At 39.1% G+C, this 25,139-nt stretch overlaps 2 protein-coding genes across 2 annotated transcripts in view; one reads left to right on the forward strand and one right to left on the reverse strand.

Annotated features, from left to right (window-relative positions):
* dhx29 (DEAH (Asp-Glu-Ala-His) box polypeptide 29) lies at nucleotides 1–13,521 on the forward strand. Its single transcript, XM_023264626.3, has 28 exons — nucleotides 1–324; nucleotides 1,423–1,496; nucleotides 1,599–1,712; nucleotides 1,810–1,939; nucleotides 2,032–2,171; nucleotides 2,262–2,405; nucleotides 2,855–2,981; nucleotides 3,204–3,362; nucleotides 3,923–4,091; nucleotides 4,315–4,435; nucleotides 4,554–4,940; nucleotides 5,022–5,288; nucleotides 5,400–5,543; nucleotides 5,643–5,819; nucleotides 6,668–6,811; nucleotides 7,442–7,586; nucleotides 7,684–7,804; nucleotides 7,941–8,025; nucleotides 8,183–8,271; nucleotides 9,633–9,761; nucleotides 9,875–9,950; nucleotides 10,029–10,253; nucleotides 10,406–10,542; nucleotides 11,508–11,598; nucleotides 11,690–11,992; nucleotides 12,064–12,195; nucleotides 12,623–12,719; nucleotides 13,144–13,521. The coding sequence occupies exons 1-28, from the start codon at nucleotides 144–146 to the stop codon at nucleotides 13,197–13,199; spliced, it is 4,164 nt and encodes a 1,387-aa protein (XP_023120394.2). The 5' UTR covers nucleotides 1–143; the 3' UTR covers nucleotides 13,200–13,521.
* pstpip2 (proline-serine-threonine phosphatase interacting protein 2) overlaps nucleotides 13,502–25,139 on the reverse strand; it is a 17,126-nt gene continuing 5,488 nt past the window's right edge. Inside the window, exons 4-14 of the mRNA XM_023264628.3 lie at nucleotides 23,184–23,218; nucleotides 22,967–23,073; nucleotides 22,807–22,869; nucleotides 22,154–22,246; nucleotides 20,687–20,732; nucleotides 19,751–19,830; nucleotides 19,575–19,673; nucleotides 17,319–17,415; nucleotides 17,074–17,158; nucleotides 16,893–16,930; nucleotides 13,502–15,739 (exon numbers count right to left, since the gene is read on the reverse strand). Of these exons, the coding sequence (XP_023120396.1) occupies nucleotides 15,687–15,739; nucleotides 16,893–16,930; nucleotides 17,074–17,158; nucleotides 17,319–17,415; nucleotides 19,575–19,673; nucleotides 19,751–19,830; nucleotides 20,687–20,732; nucleotides 22,154–22,246; nucleotides 22,807–22,869; nucleotides 22,967–23,073; nucleotides 23,184–23,218 (796 nt within the window). The 3' untranslated portion in view covers nucleotides 13,502–15,686. The remainder of the gene's footprint in view (nucleotides 15,740–16,892; nucleotides 16,931–17,073; nucleotides 17,159–17,318; nucleotides 17,416–19,574; nucleotides 19,674–19,750; nucleotides 19,831–20,686; nucleotides 20,733–22,153; nucleotides 22,247–22,806; nucleotides 22,870–22,966; nucleotides 23,074–23,183; nucleotides 23,219–25,139) is intronic.

Below are 25,139 nucleotides of genomic sequence, written 5' to 3' on the forward strand. Positions count from 1 at the left end.
CGTGTGGTCCAAAAGCAGAGGAGTGGAGAAACACATCACAGCGTTGTTTCTGCTCTCTAGCCAGCTAACCAGCAGCTCGCAGATGACCTGGCATCATATAACAACGTAAGGGAGCCACAAACAGGCATAGATTTGGTGAGCTAATGGGCGGAAAGAAGAAGAAGTCGGCAGGGCAGGCGGCCGGTCCGGTGGCCCCGGCAGGAGGAGCAGCAGCAGCGGGCAGGACTGGAGCCACCGCAGCGGGGACCGGCGTGGCGGAGGAGCCGATGAAACAGACAGGAGGCAACAAACCTGCCAAACCAGGCAAAGAGAGCAAATCTAAAGGTGGAGATAGCAGACAGCGCAGTAAATTCACTCCACATTGTGTTTATATCTTTTGTAGTTCCATTGTATTGAGAAACATCTGTGTGTGTGTAGATACCTGCAGTGTTGAACAGCTGCATAGGTTGTCATATGGTTTGTGGTCGGCGATCAGTAGCTATTAGGCAGTAAGCAATGACTTTACCACACCTTTAATGTCTGCTGTGCTGTTACATAAACTGTATATTTATTAAACAGTCTATGTGCTGTTAGTATGAGCAAAAGGCTTCAGGACTGATCAGATTTAATGCCTAAACTTTTCATATGGAACCCTTTTGTACTCCTCGCAGTCACCACTTGTGATTTAACAGGATAAAGAATAATGTGGTTTGGTTGCTTTCCAGATATGTGATTGTTTTTTGTTGTTGTTGTTTTATAGGTCAGGTTTGTAAACAAACATTGAAATTTGGTCACCTGTGGTTTGAAGTGTATTGTGTGTATCTGACTTGCTTTTTAGAGTCTTAAGCTGGATAATAATAATCTGCATTTGTCAGGTAATTTGTTAGATAATATTTTACAGTCCTAATGTTAGTATTTTATTTAGTCAGGTAAATTTGCATTCAGTATAATATTATCAGGTCTCTAATCTTGACATGTAAATTTTTAAGGCCAGTCTTATTTCTTTACTGGAGAGCACTGCAGCTTTCTAAGATTTGTTGTATAAATAACAGACTCAGCTTGGCTATTGAGGTTTTATTTCTATAATAATTTGACTCATATTTATTATTATTGTCAATGCATTCTGTGGCTTTCATTGGGCTGATTTTTTTTCTCTCTGAACAAGATACCATTGCACCTAATGTGAGGTCAAAGACTGTACTGCTGCCTTGTCCTACACGTCTGAGTCCCTATATTTCCTTATATCACAGCTGATCATCACCTGAGTAATTACAATAAATTCAGAAATAATTATTACACATCAAATATAAATATAAAATGATAATTACACATCAATTCACAAGTAATTCAACAAATTAGCAAAGTGGGAGGATATAATTTGCAGTCAACACAATAAAAGGTGTCTCTAACAAAGTATATCATTCTATTTTGTTCTAATATCAGCTCCAAAGACCTACAGTCTCGCCAACACCGCCCAGGTTGATACAGGTGGGGTCTCAGACAAGTCAATTCTTAAAGTAAGTATTTTTCACGAAGTGTCATCCGTTTTGTCAAGTGTGTTTCATGCTGGAAAACATTACAAACGTTGACAGTGAATGTGATTTGACCTGTCAACTCAGGTTTCCATCCAAGCTGACCTGGAGAAGAAGATCATCAAACTGATTAATGACTTCAGACAGGAGAATGGGGACAAAGGGCCGATATCAGGCAGACTTACGAGCAAGAAATTGCTGGTAAAGATAAAAATACTCCTCTGATGATTCACAACATTAGTACACATGTAGATTTGGTGCTGTGACAGATTGTTTTTTCATCTGAATGTGCTTGCAGGACCTGTACACAGCGCTGCAGAAGTTCAACTTTAAGAGAGAGCACATCGAGGAGGCGATGAAGAGTAGTGTGCTGTACGGAGGAGATCTCCACTCTGCTCTCGACTGGCTCTGCCTCAACCTTAACGATGGTAACAGAGCATCAGCAGTCATTTGATCATCATCATCATCATCATATTAGTTCTTTAAAGTGAAATTGTGAATTTATTGTCTGTTTTACCAGAGGAGCTGCCGGATGGTTTTAGCCAGCAGATGCAGGAGGAGAGTCAGAAGAGTCGGCCTCGATTTCAGCCTCCTGTCCAGCAGAAACCTGTAGCCCAGAGCCCCAAAGCTCCCAACAACACCCACAAAGAGACATCCAAGGTTTGTGTGCTTGCTTGCCGAAGTGTAAGTCAGCTGGACTGATTTCCGTGTTTTGTCACAAAGCTTTTAAATGTGTGTGTTGTTTGCCAGGTCACTGAGAAGGATGAAGCTGCGAGCATGAAGGACTGGATCTTAAGATACGCGGAGCAAAGCAGCGAAGAAGAAGAAGAGGAGGAGGAAGAGGAAGGAGGCAAGAAGAGACACAATCCTGAGCTTGATGAAAAGTTTGATCCAGTAAGTAAAACTAAAGCAATTTAAAGCTGAGTGGAATTATTTATTCAAAAAGTCTGCCTTTAAGGGAAGCCTGTTGTCGTACCAAGAGTTAGATGAGTTTTTCTGCTTTTTTGTTGATTAGATTAACTTTAAATTAACATGTAAATTAGCAAATATTATCGTACTGGTCGGCAGATAGAGTGAGGCTAGCTGTTTCCCCGTTTTCAGTCTTTATGCTAAGCTAATCTAACAAGCTGCATCATATTTAACAGACGGATATGAAAGTGGCATCAGTATTCCCATAGCTGTCAGCGAGATAGTGTGTTTCTCAATGTATTGAACTATCGCTAAAAACAATCTGCTTTTGTATAGAGTTAGAAAGTTGTGACAGTCTGGTAAAGTAAATGTCACTAACTATACAGCCTGGTGTAGTTGTCCGATAATAGCGTGTATTATTTTCTGCTGTGTAGAATGACAGGTATTTGATCCTTACTGCTCAACTGTATGACACTAAAGAAATGGCAGCTGCTGCCAAGACCAAAGGAGACAAAGCAGGACAGAGGTCGGCACAGGACCGAATACGCATCATCCAGCAAGGTGCGTGATTGCATAGAAATATGTAACTTTTGAGTCACCTTTATCAAATGTGATTTCATTACTTTCCTCTTAAATGACACAAGGGAAAAAATAAACAGTGGAATATAAAATGTAAATGAATTGGAATATTAAAACAGAATAAACACAAAAATAAACAGATCACATGTATCATTTCTCATTGTGTCATTTCACCAACATTTTCTCTGTGTTTTGTCTTCACAGAAATGAAGCAACTGGAGTCCCATCCCATGTTCAATCCAGCCATAAAAGTGGTGGACGCACCTCAAAAAGAAAAGAAAACTCTCCCTGTCAGTGAGGAAAAAGAGGTTCTCGGCTTCAGTTTGTTTGAACAGGCTGAGAAGGTCCCTCCTAAAGAGAAAGGTACGTTCTGATCCGAGTCAGAGTCACAGGTTCTGAGTGTTTTTACAGGATGTAGTCAATACCAAATTTAAGCAGTAGCTTTAAGGTTTGATCTGATGGTTGAAGTTTAATATACTGCATAGTACCACTGTAACAGATGCTGTAGTTTGTCCTCCTGCTGTACTATTTTTAAATGTTGTTTTCTGACCTCTGCTCACATGATGTGGATTAATCGTTAAAACCTCCAGAAATGTCAAAGGGTACAGATGATCCAAAAGCACAAGAAATGCCATCATTTAAGTGTGTAAGGAAGAGACATTTAGGATGTTAATGTGGCACAGAAGCATCAAACAAACATAGCGTCAGACACACAGGTGAAGAAACTTGATCCATGATCCTGACAAATTTCTTACATTAGATCCATTAATCCATTAGTTTTCAACACTTCAAATAAGAAACAACTATTTTCATTATGTTCCAACCATGTTTTTAGAGTCTTTTGAGGACAACCTGCAGTTTTCAGTGGCTTCTGTTTGAGACAGGTTTCGTTGCCGACCTTTTTTCTACATTTCTCTTTGCAGTTGTTAAAAAGAACGAGCCAAAGGACATTCGCAACTTTGACTACACGGCTCGCAGCTGGACCGGAAAGTCTCCCAAACAGTTCCTCATCGACTGGGTCCGAAAGAACCTACCCAAAAGCCCACCGCCGGCTTTTCACAAAGTTGCTGCTGGTCGATATTGGAGATGCAAGTAAGTATGAGTGTGTTTTTCTGTGGTTCACCCACACAGCTACTACCATTTACACACACATGGATTCTGTTGTGTGTTACTGTGTGATGGCACATAAAATAATGGAAAATTGTAGTTTTTACTGTGCTATAACATTTGTGCCACCTGGACTAAAGAATTAGTGAATTCTAATGAGTGAATTTAGAAATATTTTGTGTTCATATGATATCTTTGTATGCATCAGAGTGCGTGTTCAGAGGGTAGATGATGTTCTGGAAGTTTGTCCTACCATCCTGACTGAGGACAGCATGCAGGCTCAACACCTAGCAGCCACACTGGCGCTTTACAACCTGGTGAAAGGACAGGTAATTTGTGTTCAGAGCAGGATGCAACAGTTTTGCCAGTTTTTGCTCCAGTTTTAGCCACACCTATCTTTGTGTCAGCAGTGAATTCTTTCCCGTCCCTTCTCATTGTTTTGTTCAGTCAGTACACCAGCTCCTTCCTCCAACCTACAGAGATGTGTGGCTGGAGTGGAGAGACAGCGAGCAGCTGCAGCAGGAAGAGAGCCGCACTGCTGCCAACAAACCTCGAGACCAGTTCATCTCCCGCCTCCTGACCAGACTCAAACAGCAGCAGAACCAGAGTCGAGGGCAAAACTCTGCATCCCAGGAGCAGCTGGGGCAGAGTGGGGCGGACGACGAAGAGCCTGAGGAATCCTGGGAGAGCCTGGCCAGTCTGGATATTGGGGAGCGAGGAGAAGAAGTGGAGGACAAGAGTGAGAAAACAGGAGGGAGGAGGGAAGGAGCACTTGAGGCAGCCAGAGAGCTTTTAATGAAGCTGAAGAAATCACCACTCGCCCAAAAACTGAAGGTAGATGCACTTTACATTTTCCTTATAATGCAGTTTGCTTTAAAAACAGACATGTGATTTAATGAGGATCTTAACTTTAAGGCAGAGCGAGAGCAACTGCCTGTGTTTCAACATCGACATCGTGTCCTGGAGGCTCTGCAGCGCCACCCGGTGGTGGTGGTAGCTGGTGAGACGGGCAGTGGGAAGAGCACTCAGATCCCTCAGTTCCTGCTGGAGGAGCTGTTGACTGGAGGTAAAGCAACACAGTCCTGCAACATCGTGGTGACTCAGCCCCGCAGGATATCTGCCATGAGCCTGGCCTGCAGAGTGAGCCAGGAGATGGGCTGTGAGGACGGACCAGGATCCAAGGTGAAGATGCATTTTTAACATTTTACAGCTTGTGGGCCTTTAGTGTAAAACACTGTTATTATCTCTTTCACTGCCACCTGTATTAATGACTGTATTTCATGTTGACTTCAGTCGTCGCTGTGCGGATACCAGATCCGGATGGAGAATCAGTCTGGTGACTGGACCCGTCTGCTCTACTGTACTACTGGAGTTCTGCTCAGGAAGCTGCAGCATGACAGACACCTGAGCTCTCTGACCCACATCATCGTAGACGAGGTGACAGCTCCTGATCAAACACAGCATTAGCAGATTAAATAGCTTCTCCAAGCATCGTTTCCACTGTCAGGCTGATATATTCAACTGCGGCCCTCTCAGGTCCACGAGCGCAGCGTCCAGTCGGACTTCCTGCTCACCATCTTGAAAGACGTCGTCATGAGGAGATCCGACCTGCAGCTGATCCTCATGAGCGCCACAGTGGACTGTCACAAGTTCTCCAACTACTTCAACCGCTGCCCAGTGATCACTATTCCTGGCAGAACGTTCCCAGTCGAGGTAAGAGTTGGAGTTTGTGTTTATTGTATATCGAATCTCATTTTACTGTCCTGCTGTCTATTTGAAAGGCTTTTGAAAGTGCATTTTTGCCTGTGACAGTTGAAAATGTTGCTCTGCTAGCATAAAGGGAGGCAACATACAAACAGTTCTTATCAGCTCGACAATTATTTATTGCTTGTCAGTATATTAGTATGACAAAAAAGGCAAAACTGCAAAGAAGCAGGGCCAGTGGCTGCTACCAAATGAGACAATTCATTGAAGAAAGCTACAAAAGAAAACAGTAAATGAACAACTAAACTTGCAACCCAAACCAAAACACAGATACAGCATTACTGCTGCAAATTTTTAACAAGCAAAACTCTAGTATAACGGGAGTATATGGGTGTAAACTAAGCTTGTCCAAGTTCCAGGACACAGATGAGATTCTAGTTCGATTTGTCAAATAATCAGCAGCAGACAAGACTACCAGAAAACATTTAACAAGGTATGAAAGTCTGAAAGAACAGCAGGCACGGTGGTAGACTCTTCAGTTAATATCACAGCAGCTTTGACTGTCAGATTTGATGCACTTTTAAACCCGATTGTTGCAACTTGATTGGAGCAGACAGCTGAGCAGCAGTCCAAACAATCACAGGTTAGGTGAAGAGAAACTAGGCCTTTAGTTTCAAATCAGTCAATCAGGACTACAAGCAGGATGCGGAACCAGATGGGTACCACTCCTCAGCAGCCTGTACATGCCAAGTTGCATATATTAAGCAGAGTGAAGACGGGTTAAGCAGAAAGTAACACAACCAAGAATCAAAGATACGACCAAGAGGATTTTCAAGCTTCTGTGCTTTTGTTTCCAGGTGTTTCATTTAGAAGACATAGTGGAGCAGACAGGATACATTCTGGAGAAGGACTCGGAGTACAGCCAGAAAATTGTGGAAGAAGAAGAAGAAGAAGTCAGCATCTCTGTCACACAGAAAGGGGGCAAGACATTGCAGCACCAGGTATACAAAAGTTCTATATCTGGTGTTGGTACGTTACTTGTATATGTAACCTGCTCTATGTATTTTTTGTTTCTAATCATTGTATATTCTGGTATTATTTTAAATCTTATTTGTTGCTGTTGTCTTCATAGCTACGTTAGTAAATACCCACATTTCCAGCAACAATTAGTGTAGGGGTTGTGTTATTCTCTTTTCGCTCTTTTGTAGCTCTCCACCATCTCCTGGGTGAAATATGTGGCTCTTTAGCTGCTAAATTTACCAGATAAACAGAACTTTACAGTGACCTTGTGGTGTTGAGCAGGTTCTCTTAATGAACACAGCATGTGAGAGTGAACCAAAGTAAACAGGCAGCTGAACAAAGCTGAAAGTCACATAAAGCTCTGTAAACTTTAGGAAAGCTGCAGATTCTCTTGTCATTCTCTGGTCTGCTACTACAAGCATTTGTTGCATTTTTTAAAAACTGTCATAGCATATCTATAAAAGGGACATTTCCCTTTGCAGGACACATTGGTGTTGACGGACACAGTAGTGCCTGTTTAGATGGGTTTTAACCAACAGACTGAGTGGATTGTTTTCATACCGTAAATTATTCCAAATAAAAGTCCATCTGTGTGCTGCTCTTTGTTCCAGGAGGTGATAGTGAGGGACTCGTCCTCCGGCTGGGATCTCGGTCCAGACCTGGACCACTTCAGCAGCAGGACTCGGCAGGTGCTGCAGTACATGAATCCCAATAAGATCAACATGGACTTGCTGGTCGACCTCATCGACTACCTTGGTACAACATCTACTGTCTGACTCAGGCAGCACTAAAAACAGATTCATACTGGTTTTAGTTTTGTTCTGTGTATTAAATGTCTGTGTGTCTCTGGTAGATAAATCCCCACAGTTTGCAGATGTGGACGGAGCCGTTCTTGTGTTCCTGCCTGGTCTGGCTCACATCCAGCAGCTGTATGATCTCGTCTCCTCAGACAAGAGGTTCCGGGACAAAAACAGGTGACGTTCACACACTAATATATGATATACTTTATTTTGGTGTACCCCATCAAACTTTGGAAACAGTAGAAATAGTGAGGCACATTTAACTTGACCTTTTCCCTCCGTCTCACTCTGAGTTTTGTTGATGTTTTAGATACAGGGTTGTTGCTCTCCACTCGACTCTCTCATCAAAGGATCAGGCTGCTGCCTTCACAGTGCCCCCAGCTGGAGTTAGAAAGGTACATTAGAATGTGACAAATTTTAAAAATATGAATTTGAAGCAGTCGAGTACATGTGATGCGATTCAAGAAGTAATTTTCTAACATTGTGTTCATTTATTGTGCTGATTTTTGCTGTGTGTTTAAACTTTTCTTAAATAATGTGTGTCTCTTTCAGATTGTGTTGTCGACTAACATTGCTGAGACAGGTGTGACTATTCCTGACGTTGTGTTTGTCATCGACACTGGAAAGACCAAAGAAAATAAGTAAGAGTTCCCAAACAATACCAGACAAGTCTTGGTTTTATTTATATTTTCATTATGTTATACCATCTTAGGTTCAACTAGATGTCCTGTTTGTCTTTAGAACTAAATTAATGGAATTGGTTCGTCACTGCAAAACATGTTTAATCTTGGTAAGAAACGAGAAAAACAAGACAAATAGCCAGAAGGTGCAGCTGCTTTGAACTAAATGGTAGCAGTTGATAATTAGCACTAAATACAAAGTACATCTGAGGCTGTCTTTAGTTTTGTAGGTATATGGTCAGAAAATAAAGTCACGAAGTTTGACCAGATGATGGCACTAAATAATAAAGAAAGTCATCACTGCAGTTACAACAGCTCTTCCTGAAGAGGGAGACCAAGGCAAAAAAGTAAGAGCTCCTGAACAAAAGTGTCTGGACCAAATTTTATTTCACTTTCAGACTTTTCACTTTATTAATAATGACAGCAAAGGATGTAGTGCAAAAATATAGGGAGCATCAGTAGAAAAATAAAAATAAACAAGAAATGTATGCAAGTATGTGAATGTGGAATATAACAATATTGCACAGAGTTATGGCTGCACAGTGGCTCGGTGGTTAGCAATGTTGCCTTGCAGCTAGAAGATCCCTGCTTCACATCCAGGCCTGGGATCTTTCTGCATGGAGTTTGCATGTTCTCCCTGTGCATGCGTGGGTTTTCTCTGGGTGCTCTGGCTTCCTCCCACAGTTCAAAAACATGCTGAGGTTAACTGGTGACTCTAAACTGTCTGTAGGTGTGAATGTGAGTGATTGTTTGTCTCTATAGCCCTGTGATAGACTGGTGACCTGTCCAGAGTGTCACCTACCTTCTCCCTAAGCCAGCTGGGATAGACTCCAGCCTCCCACAACCATAATGAGGACTAAGCTGTGTATAGAAAATGGATGGATTGATACAGAGAGTTATTCTATATGTAAAAAAAACAAAAAACAAAAGTGTATTACACAAATTCTTTCATAAGTACAAAAACACAGACTCTTAACAGATTTTTCCAGACACCAAAAAATTATATTGCAGAGTTTTACAAATTTACAAAATGTTGATAATGCGCAAGTTTGAATGCATTGATGTTGCTCCAGGATCTCACCAAAGTCATCTGGCTACATGATCAGGGAAATTAATATTTCACCTGATTTTATGACAGTTGAGTCACTAGTTGCTGAGAATGAGACATTTCATTCAGAGATATTAAGGCGGGCTGACTGCAGATCACATTTCCCCCTTTAAGAAACATACCAATAGCGTGAGTAATAGTTACTGCAATTGAAAAACATAACTGAAGCTGTTTGTTGACAGTCATATCTCTGTTCTCTTCTTGTGTCTTTCAGGTACCATGAGAACAGCCAGATGAGTTCTCTGGTGGAGACGTTTGTTTCTAAAGCCAGCGCTCTGCAGAGGCAGGGGAGAGCAGGACGTGTCCGAAACGGCTTCTGCTTCAGACTGTACCCAAAATACAGGTATGGAGCTCATCACTCACTGTCTGTAGATGTACATGGAAGCAAGAAAGCAGAGAATATACAAAGAAACTGTATTCCTGCTTCAGCTGACCTGTTCTGCTCTTTCACTTCAGGTTTGATGCCTTCATGGACTACTCCATTCCAGAGATTCTGCGGGTCCCACTGGAGGAACTCTGCCTTCATATTATGGTATATAAATCACTCTCAGTCACGCCACAAAAATAAAACTTTCACTCGAATGCCAACAGTTTTGCTCCTGTCTGGTAGAAATGTCAGTACGGCTCTCCGGAGGACTTCCTGAGCCGAGCGCTGGACGCTCCTCAGCCCCAGTCGGTTAGTAACGCCGTCAACCTGCTGAGGAAGATCGGAGCGTGTCACCCAGACAATCACGTCCTCACCCCTCTGGGACACCACCTGGCGAGTCTGCCGGTCAACGTGAAGATCGGAAAGATGCTCATCTATGGAGCCATCCTCGGCTGCCTGGAGCCCATAGTACGTCCTTCTGCCTTATTACTCAAAAAACAAACACTGTGGTCCTTTGTAAATGTTTAACTGTTACATCTTTGTGTCATCATTTTATGTATTTTAAACCGTTATTTGTTTCATATGCTTCGTGAATATTTTAAAAAGCCTTTTCGTTTCAGGCGACCATTGCAGCAGCCATCACAGAGAAATCTCCTTTCTCCACACCAATGAATAGAAAGGAGGAAGCTAACCTGGCTAAAGCTGCACTGGCATTATCCAACTCTGATCATCTGACCATATACAATGCATATCTGGGGTACGGACTAGTCTGAAAACTTGACTGTTTAGGACTTTTAAAGGTCTCTGAGATCGATCACACACAAATAACAATTTAATATCACTGAGATGTTTTCAGTGGAGTGACTGGACAAAAGAAACGGAGCCATTAAGTAGTAGAAGATGAGCAGAAAAAGTACCTGTAGGTCCTGAAAAGCCTTAAGAAGCAGTGAAATTCGGACCCTCTAAAATGGCTTCAGATGGCATCTGAGAGTCAAGAATATTTTTTTGGCCATCCTTTAACCTCAGTTATGTATTTTTTATGTATTTATGAGCTGTCATGTGACATTATACATCAATAAAAACAAGTGAGGCTGATGCAGAAGTGGACCACACATGAAGGAAGTTGCTCAATCTATTTTTGTGCATCTTTTCAGTCAGCAACAGGAAACATTTAGCAAATACTGTGACTTCTGCTAACCAAAGTAATTACAGAGATCATTGTTCCAAATTTAAAAGCTTAGGGGGCTTGTGTGTGCATCAGATATCTTCCCCTTTTGCTTCCCTTTCATCATTTAATTGTACAGCAACTATGAGTTATTGTTATTTACAATGCGCTGAAAAGTACCAACAAACATATTGACCGAACTGGTTTTCTGTCAATCTCTGACCAGTATGAATTAGATAAATGTATTAAATTGCACCTTATGTGGTTTAAAAGGCCTTAAAAAATCTTAAAAGTTTTGTAAATACTACAGAAATTCTCTCAGTGTTAGGAAGAGTACCAACATGACAAAATCTATGAAAACAAATACACATAACCATTTGTGGTTTTTTGTGTTTTTTTTTTCTTTTTGTGGTCTTTATTTCATAGCTATAGTAGAGACAGACAGGGAGGACAGGACAAATAACGCTACTACTTCTCTCAAAAACCGACATTTTTGGTATTTATATCAATTATTAGCGTCAGGGTTCATTTTGTCATGACTTTCTTTATTCTTTTAGGTGGAAGAACTCACAGACGGAAGGACAGAGAACAGAAATGTCCTACTGTAGGAAACACTTTCTCAATCGAACAGCTCTTATTACAATAGAGGTAACATATCAGATCCACATAGATGCATGTTCTCACCAAGGATTCGCTTCTTTCAAACTAATCCCTCTACTTGACGCCATCTTCCGTGCAGGATGTGAAGCGCGAGCTGATGAAGATGATGGAGCAGGTGGGTTTCTGGTCGTCTCGCTCCTCCTCCTCGTCTCGATCCAAGCAGCAGACGTCCTCGCTGTCCAAGCAGCAGATCTCCATCCTGAACGCGGTGCTGACGGCAGGACTCTACGACAGCGTGGGCCGAGTCCTGTGCACCCCGTCTGTGGACGTCCTGGAGCGAGTCGCCTGCACGGTGGAGACGCCTCAAGGGAAGGCTCAGGTTCACCCCTCATCTGTTAACCGCAACCTGCAGACACACGGCTGGCTGCTGTACCAGGAGAAGGTACGGATGGAGCATGTTGGTGGTGTTTTCATCAGTGTTTTACAGTGGTGTTAACAAATGTTGGTCCACAGGTGAAATACACGAAGATCTACCTGCGAGACACCACTCTGATATCTCCTTTCCCCATGCTGCTGTTCGGAGGCGACATCGATATTCAGCACAGAGAGAGACTCATCACTCTGGACGGATGGATCCACTTCCAGGTCAGAGATCACAGAGAGCTGCTCCCGGATTGGTTCAGTGTGGCATCAAAACTGTCAATGAATTCATCTGTCATTTCCTTTTCTGTCACATCCTTTAGCAGCAGAGTGTGTGTCCTGGAAAACTTGACTTTGTAGATCGATGGATTGGATCTTTTTCTCATGTCTGTTTAATTTGTGTTGTTCTTAATAGTTTGTCAGTAACTAAAACAGTTCAACAGGACTTAGAAAAGACCAAAAAAATACATTGGTCTAGCATTCTGAAACTGAAACTCCTACTGTTATGAGCCATCTCAGGTCTGCCCACTGTCCAGAGTCAAAACCAAACTCAAGGAGGCAGCTTTCAGATTTTATTCTCCTGACTTTTTAAATTGCCTTGTTGCTGAAGGGTGCTGTACAACTAAACTTTCTTTGCTATCGCCTTTAAAAGGCTCCTGTGCGGATCGGTGTGATCTTCAAACACCTGAGGAAGCTGATGGACTCTTTGCTTGAAAAGAAGTTGGAGAATCCTCAGATGAATCTGGAAGGTAAACACATGACGATTTGAAGTGAGCTGCATAAAACTAAAACTAGAAATAAACTTGCTGGTAGTTTGCCTCCAACAACCAGTCAAGTTGAAGTTGTGTCCTTTCTTTTAAAGAAAATATATCTTGACTAGGAACAGATGGCCGCCTGTAGGACAGTGCTGAGGCTCTGGTGTATTGATGCTGTCTCTTTTGTGGAGTAATGCCTGTCTTTTCCTTCATATAATCCTAGGTGGAATTTATGATCATACTGTCACTAAAATTGGCCTCAAGCTAAACAGTTTTTTTTTGAGGAACAATGATCCATTTTTTCATTTTAAAGCAAACTTATAAGGTGTACATTTCCAAGGTACCATGTAAGATCAAACAGTCTCCAGGTAAAAATAACAGGTTTCCAATAATGGATCTGATTGTCTGTCTGATATAGGTGAGACGACCATCCAGATGATTCTTGATCTGATCAAATCAGAGCATACTGTGTAACAGTGAACCACCACAGGCTGCCGCTGAAGAACCAGAACACCCTTTCTTTCACAATCAACTACATCTACTACGAGCAGGCCTTCAGGTGTCCTGAAGGACTTCAGTACTCAAGATGAACGCCTGCAGACACACTGTCACCCACTGGATGATGTGGGTGTCCTAAAGATGAACTGGTGGTTTCCAGGAACTCTTAACTCACATTGAGGAGGACTGTATAATAGGAAATGTATAAAGACATGCTCAAATTTAACTGGAAGAAATAACAAATGAGACAATAATGATGATGCCAAATGTAGTGGAAATAAAGCTGTCTTTGTTTTTATTTGAGATGTTCATCGTGTCATGATTGACAGTCAAAATAACATCTTCAATAATATATACATAATGAAAGTACAACTCATGGGAAATGTTGGCTTTTTGACATATTTGATTCTCTTTGACACAGTGCCTACAGATAAAGGTGATATACTCAAACAAATGACACTCTTTAAATCCATAAAATTAGAATCAAGTGATCCAGATTAGGTACCAATTATTGGAACATGCTTAAGTGTTGTCAGATTGAGCTTGTCTTATTTAAACCTCTAAAACCTAGCGGCTACTGTTCTATTAGCTACTGAAGTCTGTGGTTTCATCAAGCCAAGATTTAAAGAGCTCCTCAAGAAACAAAAGGGCTAGCTACCTCAACCTGGCAAGGGATCTAAAAACTATCACCAATATGAGATGAATCAGTTACCTTAAGTTAATTATTACAGTGGAAAATCATCTACAAGTGGCATAGATTCTTAACAAGCTGTCAGTTTGTCCAGGACTGACTGATGCTGCAAACTCAGCCCAAAAAGCAGAGTGTTCGATGCAAATACAATCTCCAAAAACCCTGAAGTTTCATCACAGGATCTGCAGGTAACTCTTGCAGCTGTATGTGTCAAAGTGATGAGTCTACAATCAGGAAGGGATTCATTAGAAAGCAACTTTTGCTGTCCAAAAAGAAAATTATTACAAAACTAGAGTGAAGTTATGTGAACATACAGGAGAAGTGCTGGGTTTTTGGAAAAATGCGCTCTGGTCAGATGAATGTTCTTTGGCCTCAGGAAAAGGCTAAAAACAACTATCTGAAAGTTGAATTTGAACCAGAGGTGGAGCTTGTAACAGGATAATGACCTACACACAATAAATCCAGCAAAGGAATAGCTCAAAAAGAAGAAATGTTGGGCTTTGGCCAGGCCTACATTTAAACCCACTGAAATGTTGTGGAGTGAATTGAAATGGTCACACCCTCAAACACCTTGGAACTGGAGAATTTTTGCACTGAAGAGTTTTGATTTTTTTCAATAAGTGGATGTCAGAGATCATGGATAATTATGCTAAAGAGGGCAATATCAGCTCCAAAGTGTACTTACTTCTTGAACAGCAGAATGTTACTCTATTACTGTTTTTGTTGAATGCATTATTGCAAAAGCTAATTTTCCTTTTGGTGTTCAAGAACAACTTATTTATTTGTAGGCACTGTTTGGATGAAATGTTTGCTTGTCCAAAAATGTCAAACAAGCACATTTCCATGAGATACTATCCTGTGTGATGTAATAACGCAGATCAAGTTATTTGATAGGGTTTGGAATATTATGGACTTTGAAAAGGTGCAGTGGAGAATATTTACTTCTGCAATCTCAAAAGCATACATTTCTACAAATTGTGCATTTTCAGTAAAAATAAAGAAAAAACAAAGTGCAAAAACTCCTCATCACACATGTATGTGGATTACTAGAATGTCAATGTAGAGCAGAAAACTTGAAAGTTACAGGACTTTGGAGACTTAAGAAAACAGGCCAAGTGTTGCAATTTCAAGGGGCCCTTTCCATCACAAGATATCTGTCAGCTGACACGCTACTTTCACAACATGGAGGAAATGAAAACAAGTAAACAGATGAGAACTTGCTTGATTTTGTGAATCACCGTTGCAAGTGTGCTAAATTTAAAAATAAATACAAACCTGAAAATAAACTATAATGTAGTTATGTAGAAGAAAGAGCCCCGAAGACACACACAATAGTTGACAGCCTCTGTGTCGGGACAGTGGACGGATTCATTCAGTTTATACAGTAATTCGATAGACCGCTGTTTTAGGTGTATGCTTGATCACTTTTAAGTGTCAATTTCATCAAAATATGAAGCAGAAATCCTGTTTTTAATCTGTTTTGACCTTGACAAATACACAATTCTTTCATATTTTCAGGATTTAAATATTATATTAAAATATATAATATATGTATATGATATTTCCTCTACTGTTTATAACACAGTGATAAGTTCAAAACATCAACATAACCTCATCTGAAACTTTTTATGCACACAGTTATGACACACATTTTCTGCCTGACCTTATGTTTACAAGGACTCACAAAGGAGGAAGTAATCCCATACAGCCATTAAACTTGCTGTCTGTGCAGCACAACATGTACAATAAGTCCACCAGTGGATCTGTGTGTGTTAGTACTGGATGAGACTGTAGCCGGCGTCCTGCACCGTTGAGTAGAGTGTATCTATAACAGAAGAAAAACACAAAAACGGCACAGTTTTTAAGCATGAAAGCATACAAACACCTTTTGTTTCACACAAACACAGATCAGCCACAACACTAAAACCAATGACAGGTAATGTGAACGCCATTACTTTACAACACAACATTCTCCTTGGAGACCTGGATCCTGACACCCGTGTGAATGTTACTTTGACACCTCAACACTGTTGCCGAACAAGCAAACACCCTCACAGCATCAGCCTCCCACAGCAGAACAATGCATCCTGAAAAAACTGCTCGAGGAACCCGACCAAGAGCTCTGGACATCGGCCTTTAAACTCCCCAGATCCATATCTAATCAAGCATTTGTCGGAGCTGTTGGAACAAGTCCGATCCACTCCACAACCCACGGGAATCAAACGATTTGCTGCCAGCTAGAAACCCCAGGACACCCCAAAGGTACAAATCCATGCCCTGGTGGGTCTGTTTTGGCAGCACAAGGTGGGGAAACAAAATTTCAGGCATGATGTTTTAGTGTTGTGGCTTATATGTGTATTGACATAGCTCATATTCTACTTTAGAAATGCATGTTTCCAATAAATTTGCCATAATCGAAGTATGATATGGAGAAAATCTGAGGTAGTGGGTGCACTCCTCATTTACGGGCACCAAAAATATTGTTCCTTTCTCTGAAAAAAAATCCAAAAATTCAGCAAAAAAAATTGCCCAAATTTATAAAAATTTGCAAAATCTTCAGGAAGAAAATTCCAAAAATTCCTTAAAAGTTTTCCTTAAATGTTAAATTTTTTTTTAAATCCCCAAATTTGGCAAGAAATAAAAAAAAGTAAATATTTTAAAACAATGAGTAAAAATCTTCCAAAAAAAATCCTAAAAATGTCTAAAGTGATTCCATATATATCAGTGAAACTTCTAATATTTTCTTTAAGAACATTCAGAAAAAAATCTGATTTTTTTCTGAATGTTCTTAAAGAAACATTTTTTTTAAACATTTATTTTTTTCCACCCAAAAATGATCAAACATTTCCCAAAAATGTTGAAAATGTGGAAGTTTTTTACTGAAAATATATATATTTTTCCCCACATTTTCAAACTTTAAAACAGATCAATTTGACCCGCAGGACGACAGGAGGGTTAAGGTGGAAAGAAAAACATACCCCTACTGTTCTGTGTTGGCTCGGGTAGTGGTCCCCTCCTGCAAATTCAAAAAAACAAGGAAAACAATCACAACTGTGCCTTTAGTGCTCTATAAAAGTAGAACAAACTGAACAATGAAATCAATAGACAGATGTGTTAACAGACGGGTGGCATTTCCCCTTCAGTCCTTCTCTTGTTTACCTGGTGATAGGTGGAGGCAGTCGGGAGGGAGGAGCTGCAGTTGGAGACTTCTGACCACTGTAGAAGTTCTCATACACAACAGCAGCTGTTAAAGAGGAAGACAGACACCATTTACATTCACCGGTAGCAGGTGAAACAGTGTGTGCTTGTGTGTTGTCTGATAACCGCCTCCCACAGTTTGCATTCCAGCACTGGTTAATTGTTAATGTCACAACGTTGTCGATGAATTGTTGCTGCGTTCACACCTGGTGGTTTGTCGCCAGTCCGCCTGAGGTTTACAAAGTGTTCGAGATCTTCCTGGATGTTACACTGTTCCAGCGACTTCCTCACTTCCTCATACAGCTACGACACACACACAAAGAAACACACACACATGCACAGAGAGTAAAAATAAGGTCAAAAGTCTAGTTAATCTATGACTTCAGATACACTTAAATGTTTGTCCAGGGAGGTTTTTTTAAACTGAGATTAATAATAATATAACTTTTATTTCCTGGTTGGATTCTAAACCTGCATTAATAGTTTTTTTTTGTTTGTTTTTTGGCCACCCACTGACATACCTTACAAAGCTGTTAACGCAAATGTCTCCATTCATTTAGTTTGTGCTCATAAGTCCAATATTTACTCTTTTTTGTTTGGTTGGGTCTCCGCCAACTTCAGCTGCGAAATGCTTCATTATGTTCAGCAGATAATTGCCTGCTGTTTGGTACAGGGCTGAGAGTGAACACTGGGTTTATCAGAGTTCTTTCACTGAAAACAGCTGCCCAGTAAGACCAATGAGAAAAACCCCAAGCAGCAAAGGTACAAGCTGTAAAACCACAACAATGAGTGGAAAGATGCTAAAATGGTGTTATGAGGGACCATTTTCACATTTTGCATGCTCATTCCATGGGCTTAATAACCTTTTGTCGTGTCTTGTTCCTGTCACAATTTTACATTTGTGGGCTTGTTTTTTGTTTGTTTTATTTGCATTGTGAAGTCTTACAACTCTATGGAAACAGCACAACCACGACTACAAGTAGAGAAAATTCAATAATGCCTTTTTTTTGACTGTCTTTTATTTCATAAATCAAACAAAAGATAAAATAAACCTCAGACCAGCACTTCCAAGTGTCCATATGTGCTACTAATACTGGAAAAATTGTGATACTACACACTATGGATCATTTGTTTCGATGCGTGTCTCCTGTCTGCTTTCTGTAAACACTGCCTGCAGTTCAGTCGAAATGTTTCAGAATTTTTGTCACATGACCGTTGGTTCAACTGAGTCAGTAATAGCTTCCCAGTTGCACAGAGGACTGCAGAAATTTTTGCTTTTTACAGAATTCAGTTAGAACAAATAGCTCATTTTTGTTAATGAGACATGTAGAATAAAGTAATTTTGATGAAATGTCACAATTTTAAACTTAGGTTTGATTGAATTTCTCAATAGAACGATGTGAGTAGTTTGAGGATCATCCTAAAGTTAGAAATCTAACTACAGTGGTCCCTCGCCATATCACGGTTCACTTTCGCGGATTTAAAAATTGTATTTGGTATCGTGGATTTTTCACTATATTGCAGGATTTTGTGGTATATAGCTATTTTTATCTATTTATCATTTTGATTATTTTTATTATTTTGGCAATAAAATAAGCATTTTCTAGCCTAAAAAATTGAAAACAATACAAAAAAAATACAAAAATAAAACTAAAAAATTAATTAAATGCAGAAATTATTTTTTTTAATATATATATATATATATATATATATATATATATATATATATATATATATAAAAAATAAATAATTTCTGCATTTCTTTGCAATTTATATATATATAGAGAAATTTTTTTAATTAGCAAATAATACATACATATATATATATATATATATATATATATATATATATATATATATATATATATATATATATATATATATATATATATATATATATATATATATAATATTTGGGTCTTACAGGGTTGAGAGCATAGAAGTGTTTATAAGAGTGTGAGGAGGGTTTATAAAGCCTTAAAATACATATAAATAATACATTAAATATGGGTGCTACTTCGCAGATATTTGCCTGTTGCAGGGGGGTCTGGAACCTAACCCCCACGATAGACGAGGGACCACTGTATTCTTTCTGTGTTTACAATTAGTCACTCTAAAAATGGTGCAATCTGACAATTTTTCAAAACATAAGCTTCAAAACCCGCTGGTAGGCTCTGAGGTTCGTAATATAGATATAAAATATTTGTTACAGGGTGCCCGTATAGCTCAACGCGTTGAGCAGGTGACCCGTGTAAAGGGGCTGGTCCCCGACGCAGCTGGCCTGGGTTCGATTCCCGCTCGCGGCCCTTTGCTGCATGTCTTCCCCTGACTCTTCTCCTGTTTCCTGTCTCTCTCACACTGCACCTATCCAATAAAAGCTGATAAAAGGCCAAAAAAATAACTTTTACAAAAAAAAAAAAAAAAATATTTGTTACAGCAGCTTTAAAGTTTCGTGTCTTTACCTCGTCACTGGTCACACATTGCTGGGAAAGCTGGTTGAGGTGAGTCCACACCGTGTTCCTCAAAAAGTTGATGCGCTCCACTGACTGTTTTTCAAACATCTATGATGAAAACATAAGAGTGACATGAGCTCATTTACATGATACATTTCAGCTTCAGCAGTGACTCACGGTCTCACCTCACAGGCCTTAATGTGCTCCTTCATCCAGTCGTCCCTAGTCTTTCCCATTGTGGCCACATTCTGCTGATATAACCTGTCTGCCAGTGAAGCACAGTGTAAACATGATAAATACCCACACACCATGCACTGACCACAACAATAACTCATACATCGAGACAGTATTAAATCATGTCCAGTCATGCATGCAGCTCTGTGAGGAAAAGGAACGAACAGAGTCAAAATCTGAGGCACTTCAGGAAAAGTTCAGGGATGAAAAGTGATCAGAATTCATCTTTAAAGACACCTACTACATCTACTGTATAACAAATTCAGTGGTGGTAAAGTGATGACAGCTTGGAGGAAAGGGGTGGAAATGATCTGATATTGGTCTCAGCCATAGACTGTATATAGTGTAACTACATAGCTGTACATGAAAGACATAACTGTAGATTTCAGATATCATGCAGATGATACATGCCCCTCAATATTACTATAACATTGGTCCATAGATGCAACAAAGCCTCTGATAGGGTCATTTTGCTTCACTATGTCAGACATGCATGTGTCCTGAATATGCAGAAAATTTTGAACATGAGTGGAAATCCTGCTGAGTCACATCCGAGCTTTTACAGATCCAGAGTTTTATAAATTCATAAAAATCTATTCATGTTTCATAGTCATTACGAGGTGCCATGTGTACATTTATAGAGGTTTTTGTACAGAAGAGTAAATCAAGACTTTTTAATTTATAAATCAATTCCGAAAAAGAATGAATTGATGCAATAAAATTCACCAGAATGCAGTAATTTCAGAGCTTGATGCTAAAAATACACTGGAGAGGATGCTCGGTTGTCCGATCACTGTGTTGATACCGAGGTTAAAACTAAATCTGCACCAGTAACCTATGTAAAGCAACGCAGATTAAAGCACTATATTTATTAATGCAGTCCTTACCTGCTTCGTCTGCATTCTGTTTGGCCTGCTGAGCTTTTGAATAGAGCTGAAAGATGATGGTGGTAAAGTTTAAATAAAAAAAAAGCTAGCTCAGATCAAATAACACATACAAAAAAACACATGAGGTTTTCTTAAACTGTTAATCTCGTGCTTTTCTGGGATAAATGAATTGACACACACAGTAAATGGAAGTCTAAGTACAGAGTTAATAAAGTGCAAACAGCAGCAGCATTATTTGGTTAAACCTACGGCAGTGAGATAAGACTCATGAAAGAGCAAACCTCCATCCCTGCTGTGGAAATCATGATGTCTGTTTTTTCCAAAATACTCCAAATTTCTTTCTCACAACTTGAATTCAGACAAGATAAATGCTAAGACTTCCTAAAGTCTACCCACTCTTAAATGCTTTTGTTGATTAAAAGAACACCACATGTAAAATCAATAATCACTGTTTGAAGCCACCTTCTCCACTCTGGCAGTCTGTTAACCTCTGATGTAGAAAAAAGCCTCCCAGTACTGCTATAGTTTTCTTTAAGGTCAATAATGTAGGATTCACATCTTGTTTAGGGCTTTACTTAATATTTCATTATTATTGTTGTTGTTCAGTTTTCAATAATAAAAAGCAAAAAAAACCAAAAAAAATAGTGTATCCTCCCAATTGAGAAGCTTGAACCAATGAATATTTGAGATTTTGAATATTTCTGGGATGTTTAAATTGTTCATAAGAAACTGTTTGTACATTTGTTTTGATCAGGACTTCCTGGAAGAAGAGATATTATATCTACATGAGACGTTTCTGGTTAAATAAAGTATGCATGAAACAAAACATAACTGATAAAAATACATAACTGAATAGCAGTACAAATGCAGTTTTGTTCTGCTTTGTATGGTTTATATGCAAATTAATGTTTTTTTCTGTGATTTTATTATCTGTAATTTACCAGAGCGGCTAAAATTTGCAAAATAACAATTACAAACTGTTTAAATAAAATTATTTTACAGTGTTTGACTGCAAATTACACTTTTTTTGCTATATATAAATTAAAAAATACATTTTACAGATATTGCTGTTCTTTTAAAGAAAAAAATATGTATATTAAGGATTAAAGAACAGTCAATAATTGTCTTAACTGTTAGATGTATGGATTTTCCTGTTTTGTTAAATTATAGATCATATCTAGTAAAATAAAAGAAAAAAGTAATTATTTAGATCCCATCTAAATAGTTATTTTTTTCATTGATTTTGTTCAAAACCATACATAACATCCATATTAAACATCAGGTTTTTTTTTTTTTTTTTTTTACAAATAGTAATTAAAAACACATTATTTACATATATTTGCTTATATTTTTCAGTTTTTGAACATCACCATATTCTACTGCTTTCTTTCTTTCTTTCTTTCTTTCCTTCTTTCTTTAAACTAACATGTTTAATTTAAAGTGTGGACACCAGTGATGCCTGTGTACCTTCTCCATGTGCTTGGTGTTGTTGGTGTTTCGGTTCATGTTCTGATCTGCTTCTTCTTTGTCTCTGCACTTCTGATCGTACGTCTTCTTTGACTGGGGAGGTCACCACAGTTAATATTAGATTAATCATCACAAACTGATTGCTCATCACCACAACATTTGCAAAGCAAAACATCCACCAAACAAAGCAATTCAGTCTGCTGCCATCAGCTTCTTCAGCACCAAACACTAATATTTATGTTCATTTAAGTCATGCATGACAAGGACTTCTTCTTTTGGCGAGGATTGTCATGGTGTTAAATGACACACGGTGGTTCACTTCCCAGGCTGGTCAACACAACTTCCTCCCTCCAAAGAGGAAGAACAGGGAAAGGATAAGAAAGGCATTTTCACAACACAACTGAAACTCCTCCAGTGTGACTCACCAGTGGACAATCTGCTGGTGTTATTTTGCTTAAATACTTATGGTTTTCATTTCACTTTAGCTACCTTGAACGTGACCTAGAAAGCCCGCTTGAAACTGTGACTTTTCTACCTTTAAATGTTTGACAGATATCTCACTGTGATGATCATCAGCTCAGTTTATCAATAACACATTACAGGAAAAGGAACAGAGATGTGTTTTGTAGGAAAGGCTTTCGTCTTTTACTTACATCCATCGTCTTCTTGAACTGTGAAGCCTTCTGTTTGTGAAGAGCATCCATCTGTTGTTCTATCTAAATAACAACACCACGTCTCATCATCAGTATCATTTTTGTTGGGTAGATTCCATCATCTCTTCAGTGCATCACACTTCTGATAAAAACAACCAACCTTTTTTCGCGCCTCTTTTTGCTTTTCTCTGAAATCTTCCAGTTTCTTGGCTTCGTCCCTCATGTTCTGGGCCAGTTGTAAGTGCGACAGACTCACGTGTTCAGTCTCTGCAGGGTACAAAACTGTGGTTTAAACCATGGTCTAGACAGAAATTATGAACTGAAACATCCAAGCAAGTGATAGCTGTATAACTGAGACTCAAATGTATTGCACTTACGTAATTTGAACACGTCCAGGGACCTTTTTAAGGAGCTTAAAAAGTAGAAAATAAACAAGATTACAAAAAGATTCCACACATTAAAACCTGTATAAAATTAGTACACAAAGACCTAAAATATTGGACGATGGACACATAGATGATGATATCAGCAGAATTATCGATATCAGCTGATAAAGGCTTTAAAATTAAATATCAGCATCAGCCCAAAATGAACACTAACTAGTTTAAAAAAAAGGTGGATAAAAGTTTAAAGTTTTGTTAGAAAATGTTACAGAAAAACAAATATGGCATATTTTACATAGAAGTTGGAGTAGTTTTCTGCAAGAGTAGACATAAAAACATATTAACTCCACTATAGCAGAGACCTGTTATTGTCTGCAATGAGTAGGAAAGATAGGTGCAGGTATCAGTATCAGCCAAATGGACACATCGGCACATCAGATATCTGTAAAAATCCAGTGTGCTGCATCATCACCATACAACACACACAGGAGACTTTACAATAAAAGTACTCTGTGAACTTTGACCACAAGTAGTACTCTGGAGTAATGTTTCTACAATGGGTTTCCTTTCTATCAGTGACACAAATTATGATCAACAGTCACGCCAGTGACAAGAATGCACCAACAAGCGGCCGGCACTGATCTAAACTGCATTATTTTACTTCTTCTTAAAAAAAAAAAAAAAAAAAAAAATTACCTTTCAAATGTTTTCTGAAGGAAAAACACTAAATGTGTCTATTCCAGCTCCAGAAAGGAGTTAAATTCACGACTATTTACTACATCGATCCCAATTTATGACTCATCATAAACTGGACCAACTGAGCAAATTGTCAAAGTAGGAAGGATCAGGAGTGTAATTATTAGTTAATAATGAGGGTCCTTGCATCTTTGCTGGTCAGCAAATCCAATCATGCCTGTCAGGTGTAATTTTGGCCTATGGCCTGATTAATGATGAACTATTCAAACTGTTCATCAGGTGGTGCTATGACTGTGAATGTATGTCGGCCTTTGGATGTCATCAGGGCTGGAGTCTGATCACATATATAAAGTTTCAGGCAGACTGGTGCATGTGCAGGATAGTTACACAGCATTTCCTGTTTCATGGCAGAGTTTCCTAATATTTAAATTCATTTTATTAATGCAACTTTGACTGGTATCAGAAAAAGTAAAAATCAACCCAAGAAACTGAGATTTCTATCCTTTCTCTGGTCATTTATCTAACCCATATAAGCTCACTAGTGTATATAACTTTACATATTGAGAAGATTTTATCCTTAAAAATAATTAATTCCTGTTTAAAATGGTTTATATATAACTCCCCTTATGTCCGTTTACCCGCCCATCCCCACATGCTGCAACTCTAGCACACCAGCTCACCTCTGACTGCTCAGATACTGTAAAATCTATCTACAATATACAATAGCTAGTTGTATTATTGGAGTAATTCATTTATACATGATCAAGCACAAAAACAAAATTGAAGAAAAATATTGATAAAGTAAGACCCCACACCACCTGTTAACAGGATTAGTTGGTGAGGTTTGTGATGTAAGAAATCCTGGAAGTCTGAATCCGTGTTTTTGAGACTGTCATCGGCATACAACAGTTTAAAGGTGGAAATGCTCAGCTAAGGTGCTGACTGCTTATGTCTCTCATCTTATGTCTTCTAGCATATAAAAAACAGCACATGGACTTGTAAGCAAGTAAAAAATTGTTTTCACCAGAGGGCATCTTTAGCAAAACTGTTAACTTGCCCACATGAGACAACGAGCTCATGAGGTGCTGCAGCAAGTGTTAGCATTTTTCACAGCAAAGCTTCCTGCTGCATGATCTCACCTTTAGTTTAAACGTATTGAATGTCTCCCAACAATCACCTTCACAGACCTTTAAGATGTACAAGTGACGGACAACACAACAATGATTGATAATTAAATTTAGGACTTTTCATTAG

This window comes from Amphiprion ocellaris, chromosome 17 (assembly GCF_022539595.1).
Source record: "Amphiprion ocellaris isolate individual 3 ecotype Okinawa chromosome 17, ASM2253959v1, whole genome shotgun sequence".
Classification (NCBI taxonomy): Eukaryota; Metazoa; Chordata; class Actinopteri; family Pomacentridae; genus Amphiprion; species Amphiprion ocellaris.